Genomic DNA, 10,766 nt, shown 5'->3' on the forward strand with positions numbered 1-10,766 from the left:
GGAGCACAACAGGTGAGACACAAAAAGCGTAGTGGTCACAGATGATGTATGTAACCTTACTGAACTGACAATTTTCTGCCCTTATATTTATCCTCACTCAAGCTTGATCTTCAGCATTATTTAATTAAATTAATTTCATACCAAAGGCATTTTCTGCTCCTTTAAATAAAAAATATATGATGAATTTATAGCATATAGCATAGGCTAGAAGACAGTACTCTGTCTAGTCAACTGGCAAGAACAGCAAGTGTATGTGGATACTTCGGACAACACTGCATGCATGATCAAACTCCAACTGAAATTAATGAAAGTCTGTTGAGTAAGTTGAAAGTAAATTTTAGGGTTCATATCCCTACTTTAAGAATGTGTGATACAAAAGCTACCCTTACTGCCACTACAAGGATGAGAAGATTAAAAAGCTTGTTTCCCTACATGCTATACCATGTAGAAATGTTAAGTCTGAGTCATATACATTATTCAGGCAAAGCCTTTATGACTAGGTGATTCTTTAACAGTTTTCGAGTGATTGAGCAGATGCTCTGAAATTCAAGAAAGGCTTCATGAATTGTTCATATACAACAGAATTACTGGTAAAGAACTCTTCAGTTGAAATCTGCACCATTCATTCTGCTAAATCTGCAAGACCTTGCCTTTGTGCTAACAAAAAGAACATTAAGCCTCAGTGCTTCTGCTTTCAAGTTGCAAAAAAGAACCTTTACTGTTATTTCATCTAGCATTTTTATTGTTTCCATTGAAACACCTTTCACATCCCTGAAGGATGCATCTATAGACAGGGTTGTTCTTGACAGCATGTCACCGAAGGTCAGGTCAGAGTTCCAACATAACAGTTCAAAATAATGGGAGAATTAACTAATACCTAGTCCAGCAGTAACACCTTCAGATATTAGTTGCAAATTAGATCGTTTCCCTGGGGCAACCTCTTTTACAAAGAAGTGGTCTTTGAGATATATTGGTAACAGTATGTGTGTTGTGTGCTTTTTGTAATGGAAGAAGTAATAAATAATGAAACTTACAGAAATTAACAATTAAAATTGAACAATATGAGCTGCCTTCAAATAACAGCATAAGCTGCAGTTAAGAACTAGAAAAATTAAAAAGTTATACCTACAAGGTGATACTGAGTAAAACATATAATCTAGAAAGTAGGTTTAGGCTGCTGTTCCACAAGCAATTGAGTTAGCATAATAGCTTGTTACCACCAGAAAGATCTCGACCCTTCCTCTCTGTCTCCCCTTCCTTATCACGCCTTCACTTCTTTCCCCCTTCCACTGATTCTGGCCACAGGATCCTCATCCTCCTGCGGCTCTTGCTCTCACACATGTAGGGTGCTTTGCTGACCTGACTTAAATCAATGCAACATCAGAAAACGTCACATTTTACTTTTCCTTTTATTGGCCTAATCTTCTACCATTTGATGAGTTAAAGTGGCTCACAGAGATCTGGCAAAGCAGAATTTAGCAGTGGGTGCCAAAGTAAGCAGCAGAGAAGGGATGCTGAACATCATTCTTTTATAGATGACAAACTTGTTATGTCAGGTCATGCAACCTCTTGGGATCATAGATGACTTAGCTGGGGGCAAAGCAAGGAAAAGGGCTTGCTACTGGCTCAAAGAGTAATGAAAACATTAAGAAAGTTATGTTCTGTAGTGTAAGTAATGTCTAGTTTGGCATTCAGACAAGTAGCTAAGAATATGGGGTTTTTTTCAGCAAAAGAATAATTTACCAGAATACAATAGCTAGAGAATGTGCCCAAAAGGAGTTTCTTAAGATCCAGGAATTTTAAGACCTAGTTTAAAAAAAAACAACAGGGTTACAAGCCTGATAGTGGGGATACTTTTATGTGTTGTGGAAAAGTAATATAGCATTGTTGACAGCCTTGGTCTCTAGTGTCCCAGAAAAATGGGCTAAGTGACCACTACTGTATTAGCTGTTCTTTGTCTTTCTGTTCTTTTGTCAAACCTTATAGGAACTACTCAGGTTCATCCCAATGTGAAAATTTTTCAAATTGCAAAAATTGTCAGATGAAAAAACATTTTGCTACTCAACTCTTCATACCACTGGCTAAACATTGACCTTTTTTTCTCCATTTTTAGAAAGTTTTGTTTCTTTCTGAGATTTTTCACTCCATTTCATAAGTCAGAAAGGGAAAAAAATTAACTTCTCAATAACGCATCTGGGATGCGCTCCAGTTTGAATTTTCTCATTTAAATTTATTTGGTGCCAGGACTGTACTTGTCACTACAGAAAAGGAATACTGTCAGACAGTCCACAGGAGGTTTGCAAGGACACCAAAAAATCCCACCAATACTTAACTCTTGCATGCTCTACTGTCATGGTCCACATCCTTTATTCCATTCTCTTCCTGACAAAAGCCCTGGCATATCTGTGAAGACCCCATTCAAGTCTGACACTGCACTTCATTTTCATATAGTGAGCATGAATTAAGCAAGTGTAAGCATGAAAATTCAGAATATAATGCATATTGGGTTGTGAGTAGTGGCAGCTATGTAGCACTTTTAAAATCACCAAGTAAAGAACTGCACGTTTTTGTGTTTTCCCTTAGTATTGCTGTAGTACTAGGAGGCATGGGTTGCAGTGTTGTTCAGCATCAGAGTTTTTGAAGTTGCTTTCAGAATGTATGCTGTAGTTTATTTGCTTCCTTTGTTCTGGTTTGCCCTCTCTGACTCTTATTTTCATGTCACGTGTAAGCCACTGGAGTTTAACTGAAACCCTTCATAATACTCACTACGTAAAATTCTAAGGTCCACACATGCCTGTGTGGGAGTTCACTTAGTTTTGTTTGGTAAGAGTAACATATAGCAGCACTCTGATTAGCAGATCGGTGTGGTCTGCTGTCTTTCTGAACAGTTCTTATTCAGAGTTTGCATTCATCAGTCTCTTCATTTATACTGTGCAAGATCAAGATCAAAACATCAGTGATAGAATCTAAGTATAATTTTAATTGATAAATAATGGGAATGTATGTTTTGTTTAAATATTTTAAAGGAAAAGATCCTTGTGCTCCACCCAAGATCCTAGATACTAAAGTGGAGGAGAGTTCTGAAGTACCTATTTTAGAAGACACATCATCATCACCAACAGATATTCAACAGCATTTATGGCAGGTTTCCACAGATATTGAAAACACTGAAAGGTATGTGTAGCACTTCATCCCTAAATAAAACAAGCTTCTGTCTCAGGTTTATTTGGTCTTTTCCAATTAGACAGCCAGTGTTGCTACTATAAAAGGTATTACATTTACATTTACATAGGTTACATTTAACCTATCTGAGAACCACTTCTAAAAGAAGGACAGAGAGAAGTGTCATTCTTAATTAGGCTAATTACCAGAGGGTAATTGTCAAAAACAAAGGGTGGAAAATTATGTTGCAGCGGGCCACATTCTCTAGAAGAGGCAGCTTTTGTCTCACATTGAGTGGTTTCTGATTTTGTTCCTGAAATCTGCGGGCTTCTGGTTCTGCATTCCTAAATTGAAAGCATAGAATATAGTTCATTTCACTTGTTTCTGCCTGTAGTTACAAATGTGGAAGCCTTAGGAGGGGAGGGGAACATCATCCACAGGTTTCTGAAGGTGGACTTCTCTTACCCTCTTAACTGTGCAGTTGAAAGACTCCTTTATTAAGTTGAAAGTTCTCCCTTGCTAAATCTACTGCCCTTTATTTTGGTATGCATCATCTGATACATGTATGTAAACCAAATACTTGCCCAATAGATCTTGTATTTATTCCACCATTATTTCAGCACATAAAGCTATACTGTGACCCATTCCCCATTCAGTCTTCAACTGCTGTTCTATTGTATCTCTTTCAACTTTTGCTTCCACAGAGATATGAGGGAAATGAAAAACCTTTTAAGTAAACTCAGGGAGACTATGCCTTTACCACTGAAAAATCAAGGTAGGTTTTGTATTTTCTTCATGTAAGGAAAATTAAGATAATTAAAGGGTTTTCCTTCCATTCTGAAAAATCTAGAGGTTTTTTTTTATGGAAGTTACAAAAAGGAAAATATAAGTGAAATCTCTTCCCTAGTGATTCATTAGACAGAATTTAGTATCTGAACTTTGGCCTCTCAAGTTTCACATCAGGTATTCTGGACTTTTATAGATATAATGTCTATAGATAAAATAATAGACTTTTCCTGGTGACATGAAGGCAGCAGCACAACTAATTCCCTGTGTCAGGACGCTTGCTTTTTCAAAGGTAAAGAAGGTGTAAATTGCACAGTCTATGATAGGGATCCTACTGAGCGATGGGGTTTGCTTTGCCCCTACAAGGCTTGTAGCTTCTGTGACATGACACTGACTCTATGCAGAGAAGATACGTGTCTTGAGTTTGCTAACAGCCTGCTTTTCCTGGCCAGTAGCCAGCTATAAGGCATCTCATACAAATGCACAGAGGGGTAGTATCTCCATCCTATGCATGTATTTAGCAATAGGCCTTCATTTTGTGGCCCAGCGACGTTAAATATTCTACATCTACAGGGACTCTCTTTTCTTCATGTAAACAGCATTAAAACAATATTTCCTTTTTGATTTTTTTCTTAATAATGTGTATTTCTTAAATGCTCTCTAGTCTTTGCACAGTGGCAGCTAAGTATGGCTGGTATGTCCTAGATCTTGTCCCAAGTAACTAAGTAGTCTAGCATTCATCATAATATCGTAAGAGATTAAGACAGAATGGATTAATTCATTACACAATTAACAGTTTATGGAAGGATGGCTTGATGGAAAACTATGAAAGGAGAAAGGGGATTGCTTATGGTACAGATGTGCCGTTGCAGAGACTGGAAAAATGCCATAAAGTCTGTGCCTAGCCTAGAAGGAAGAAGCATGATGTGGTGAAATAAGGAACAAAAAGACAAATTTGGAAGATATAAAGCATATAGATACTTGAATTCAGAACATAGATGTATTCAGTATCTATGTGTGCAGAATTTTTCTTTGCTGTCTGGTGTCTACGCTGCCCTTCAGCATTGGCCAGAAAATCACTGGTCACCTGTGCACCAGAATGGGAAATATGTCAGCCAGAGTTTAAAAGCTCTGAGACATGCCCCAGGATCAGGTAATCATAAATGGTGTTTTGCAGCTCCAACAGACTCCAACTGTGATCATAGTTTATAGATGACCTCTGAGAATGGATGTCTCAGGAATGGACAGTCATAATCATCATTCATACAGCACTTCAAATTTTCAGAATGTTCCAAGACCTTTAATTAGTTAAAGCTAAATAACATTATATAGAACAAACAAACATCATTATAGGTAATTAATATGGTCTGGACTGTAATTTTGACATGTATTTGAATTACAGGCACTGTTTAAGAGAATGATTATGAGGTGAATGAATGCCATTGAATAAGCTGATCTTTACAAGACCTGATCCTGCTTTCAGCAAATGAATGACTGTTTTGCTGTTGATTTCAGGAACAGCTGGCACAGAGTTAAGATTGCAAGTCCACAAAAGCTTTACATAATGTTACTGACTGCTCACAGACCTGATTTTTGTATGGAATTCTCTTAAGTGACAGCAGGAGTTACTATGCTAGGAAATTTAGTTGATGTGGTTTGTAAGCTTGAGTCACAGTGTTAAATGGTCTCTTATGTATGTTCTTATAGTTAAGTATTTGTATTACAGTAGTGTTTAGAACCTACAATCAAAACTAGGCCTCTGATGTAACCAGAATAGGAACATAATGAGGCATAGCTCCTGGCCTGAAACCATGCCTGAAGATGGCTCAAATTCAAAGTGAATTCTAAAGATTTTGCAAGGTAGCTTGCTGATAGTGCCTGAGGTAACATAAGTATAGACACTAATATACATGTTTTGTAGGAATTTTAAAAGTTTTTATATGAAATGCAGAAGGCTAACCAGAAACAGGATGAGCATATTGTGCTAACTTTCCCAGACAAGTGCTTTTTCTCTTGATGTTCCAAGATGTTCCAGTGTTGCAGTTTTAAATGGAAAATCTCCCTAATGTGCACAGACAGCCACCCAATAACATCTGGGTGTCTTTTGGTTTGTTTTTTTAATGTTTAAATTAAGCCAGAATTTAACCTTAGGATCACTATTCCCAAACTTGTGTATCTACAAGTTCTCAAGCTACTTATGTTTAGGTTTCTTTGGGACCCTAACATTATTCATCCATGCAAGAATATTGTGGCTTAGGTGTCCCAGTACTGGAGGTGTCATTTCATTTAGATTTCATCATGAAACTGGTATTCTTCCTGCCAAAATTTCTATTACCTTATCATGGAGATCCTGATAATTAGCATTGTAAGACTCTTCTATACAAAATTCAGGTTATTATTTGCTCTAGGAGAAGGCTGAGGTAGTCAATGACTTTTTTGCCCCGCTCTTCACCTGCAAGTGCTCCAGCCATACCACCCAAGTTGCAGAAGGCAAAGACAGGGACTGGGTAATGAAGAACCACACACTGCAGGAGAAGATAAGGTTCGAGACCATCTGAGGAACGTGAAGGTGCACAAGTCCATGAGACCTGATAAGATGCATCCACTGGTCCTGAGGGAACTGGCAAGTGAAGTGGCTACGCCACTATCCATCATATCTGAGAAGCTGTGGAAGTCCATTGAAGTTCCCACAGATTGGAAAAGTGGACACATTAACCCCCATTTTTAAAAAGCGAAATAAGGAAGCCTCGGGAAACTACAAGCCAGTCAGTCTCATTTCATGCCTAGGAAGAGCATGGAACAGATCTTCCTGGCAACTATGCTGAGGCACATGGGAAATAAGGAGGTAATTGGTGACAGCCAACATGGCATCACTAAGGGCAAGATGTGTCTAACAAATTTGGTGGCCTTCTATGACAGGGTTACAGCATTGATGGATGAGGGAAAAGTGACGGACATCATCTACCTGGACTTGTGCAAAGCTATCTCGCATAACATCCTTGTCTCTAAACCAGAGAGACATGGTTGGGCAGACCACTCACTCAATAAGGAATTGGCTGGATGGTCACACTCAAAGAGTTGTGGTCAATGGCTCAATGTCCCAAGTGTTGACTGGTGATGAGTGCTGTTCCTCAGGGATCCTTACTGGGACTAGTACTGTTCAGTATCTGTCAGCGACATGTGCAGTGGGATTGAGTGCACCCCCCAAAAGTTTGCCAACACCACCAAGCTGTGCAGTGTGGTCAACATGCTGGAGGGAAGGGATGCCATCCAGAGGGACCTTGAAGGGCTTGAGAGGTGGGCCCAAGTGAACCTCATGAAGTTCAACAACGCCAAGTGCAACGTCTTGCGCCTGGATTGGGGCAAATCCCAGAAACAATACAGTCTGGGTGGAGAATGGACTCAGAGCCACCCTGAGGAGAAGGATCATGTTGGGCGCTGTTGGTGGACAAAATACTCAACATGACCTGACAATGTGCACTTGCAGCCCAGAAAGCCAACTCTATCCTAGGCTGCATCAAAAGAAGCGTGGCTTTGATCACAATCAAGGGAGGTGATTCTCCCCTCTACTCCACTCTGGTGAGACCCCACCTGGAGTACTGCATTCAGTTCTGGAGCCCCCAGCAAAAAAAGGACATGAACCTGTTGGAGCTAGTCCAGAGGAGGGCTGCAAAGTTATCAGGGGGCTGCAGCAGCTCTCCTGTGAAGAAAAGCTGAGACAGCTGGGATTGTTCAGCCTGGAGAAGAGAAGGCTCCAGGGAGACCTTATAGCTGCCTTCCAGTACCTAAAGGGGGCCTACAGGAAAGCTGGAGAGGGACTTTTTCCAATGGCATGTAGTGACAGGACAAGGGGTGCTGGTTTTAAACCAAAAGGGGGTAGATTTAGATTAGATAGAAGGAAGAAATTCTTTACTGTGATGGTGATAAGACACTGGAAGAGTTTGCCCAGAGAAGTGGATGCCCTCTCCCTGGAAGTATTCAAGGCCACATTGGATGTGGCTCTGAGCAACCTGGTCTACTGGAAGGTGTCCCTGCCCATGGAAGGGGGGTTGGAACTAGATCTTTAAGGTCCCTTTCAACCCACACCATTCCATGATTCTCTGCATAGAACAATGGGATCTATTATTTAATCAAGCAGGTGCTTTTAGGACACATAAATTATATAAACTGTTTTGTATGCATACATGCTTGTATTAAAATGTGGGTTTTTTCATCACAGATGATAGCAGCCTCCTAAACTTGACACCGTATCCATTGGTAAGAAGACGGAAGCGAAGATTCTTTGGACTGTGTTGTCTTGTCTCAAGTTAGAAGATTAATCACAGAAGCACCAGGAAAATCATAACTTTGATTAAATCACTATTATTTGACCACTGAAAAGATGAACGTTGCTATTCTTGATTATAAAGTACATTTTCTACACTAGCCTATTCCTTTTTCTCTTCTGCTCCATCCCCCTTTTCCGAATAAGGGTTTTAATAGTTTAAAGTTGCGGTGGTCAAAAACCAGCTGTGGAATAGATCTAGCATAACTAAGAATGTTTTTAAAACTTTTTAAAGTATGTTTTGCATGCTTACTTTTAACCACTTGGAGAAAAGACACATGAATTATGGTTAATTGATAATTTTGAAGTTTTTTTTATTGTTTGAACTGCAGCTAAAAGTTCGTGCATAGTACAGTACTCTTACTAGTATCATAGTAAATAACTTGGATCATATTCTAACAGTCTTTAAGCATAGAAAACTATTTAACAGCAAAAGTATTAAAGTTCTAAAACATTTAAACAATATTGTAACAGAATTTGCACAAAATCTCCAGTTGCTTTTTGTGCTCTCATTCATATTTAGTCTTCCACTATATCTCAATTTAAAAGCTTCATAGAAAAATATCTTAATTTATGATACACAAACCATATATGAAAATACTTAGAACTTGTAAATACAGAGGAATCATAATATCTACATACTGTACAATGCATAGAAGCAACAGATTTCCTTTTAAGCAGATAGTATCTCTACAAGCTTTTTGGAAAAATAAAGAATTTATTAAAAGAAGGTGTATTAAAATAAACAATGTAAAACACAACACCAACCCATTTTGTTTCCAGTACAATTCAAAGCATGCTGTCTGCATATCACTAAGTATTAACTCTTATAGGGCATGCCAGAATTATCTGAGACTGTAAGATATTAAAAGTTTTACATTGTTAATAAAGTTTTTTATTTAAATTAAATGTCTTGTTTCTAGTTGTATTGCTGGAATATGTCTCTTTTTTTCTGATTTTTTTTCTGAATAGTACGCAAGGTTTTGATAATTTTTCCATTTCAAGGAGCTTGTTTAAAAAGATAAAAAATCAGGATGAATATATAAATGCTAAAATGGCAGCTAGTAGCAGCAGTAGATATGAATGAGTCAGACTCACGGTACTGATCATTTCAGGATGATAGGCAAGACACCAGAACTAAACTCGTGCTAGACTGCAACACTATGAAATCCATAACCATCTGTAACTGCTGTAGAGAGCAGGTCACCATACCCTTGTAGTCAGTAATAAATGAGGAAGGTGACGAGCCCTTCTGCCATTCCACCATGATGCAGCATGTCAACAGGAACCAAATTCCCGTTTACTGCATAAGGGTTTAGTGGTGGGTGAAGGGGTGCTGTCGCATTGTCACAGAAAACACCCACACAGTTAAATTCTCTGTGGCTTTTTGATAGAATATTAGCATGCTCCCCAAAGCAGTTTGTTAGAGACTGCTATTCACTGAACTGTATCTGGCACCTACAAAGTTTGATCTGGCCGATTTTTCTGCCAGTTTTTCTCCCAGAATGCTGTTCCCTGAGAAAGGATGGAAACACTCGCATTGTCAGAAATATTAGTGTACTCTATAGCAAGGAATAAAAATTCAGATCTAATTCCCAGGAAGGGAAAGCAGGATTTTTTCTTGAAGAGCCATACCACTCCTGGTTTAGACATTTATGTAACTGAGTGTCCAGCATTTCTCTGGAAGGGTATTTTTCTTTTCACTCAGATAAAGCAGTGTTGTGTTTTTTTTCAGGTTGGACTGATCTGATCACATTTCATACTTCGGTCTCCCAGACAAAAAATACATTTTTGAATAATCAGGCCCCCAATAAATACTTCAAATGCAATGAGGACCAATAAATCTAAAATGCCTTCATTGAAACTGTGTTTCCATAAGCGAAATTAATTCCAGCTAAGGAATGCATGACTGAATTCTTTAATTAGCACAGAAAAAGGTAACTGCAATGCGTTTTAAGATTTCAGGTCACACAGTATTCTTCAGCATACATAGCATTTAATGTGGGGACATCCCTACACACTCACAAAGCTCTGTGCTTGTGAGCATGAATGCATTTTAAGAAGAATGGAACCAAAATCCACAGCAGGACTTTTTTTCAAAGTTAATTCTTTGACATTTTCCCCCCATCCCCCATGAACAATGTCCTCCTTAATCAAATCCTAGTTTTCTGTAATAAGTAGTTAAAGAATGTCCAAAAGATGGCAGCACTGACATGTTTTCAGTAGAAGTCTACAACAGACTGGCTCTACGAGTCCACTACGTTTTGCAATTGTTAAAACTTTGGAAAAACAACTCCTGATGCCTAATGGCTATTAAAAAATATTGTCTGGGGAGATTATCTGTAATTAGAGTTAACCAATTAATTCTGGTTCAGCGTAAGTTAAAAAGACAGACTGGTACTGTTTTATTAATGCTGTAGACATGAGTGCCAATAAAACAGTGCATGAATGCAAGGCTGAATATGCAGTGATGCTATGAGAGAGACAGGGAGAA

At 38.5% G+C, this 10,766-nt stretch overlaps 1 protein-coding gene across 1 annotated transcript in view; it reads left to right on the top strand.

Annotated features, from left to right (window-relative positions):
* Window positions 1–9,181, top strand: part of RGS7BP (regulator of G protein signaling 7 binding protein) — a 45,342-nt gene extending 36,161 nt beyond the window's left edge. Inside the window, exons 4-6 of the mRNA XM_055699574.1 lie at window positions 3,027–3,174; window positions 3,867–3,937; window positions 8,168–9,181. Of these exons, the coding sequence (XP_055555549.1) occupies window positions 3,027–3,174; window positions 3,867–3,937; window positions 8,168–8,259 (311 nt within the window). The 3' untranslated portion in view covers window positions 8,260–9,181. The remainder of the gene's footprint in view (window positions 1–3,026; window positions 3,175–3,866; window positions 3,938–8,167) is intronic.
* The last annotated feature ends 1,585 nt before the right edge of the window (window positions 9,182–10,766 follow it).

The sequence above is a fragment of the Falco cherrug genome, chromosome Z, assembly GCF_023634085.1.
Source record: "Falco cherrug isolate bFalChe1 chromosome Z, bFalChe1.pri, whole genome shotgun sequence".
Taxonomy (NCBI): domain Eukaryota; kingdom Metazoa; phylum Chordata; class Aves; order Falconiformes; family Falconidae; genus Falco; species Falco cherrug.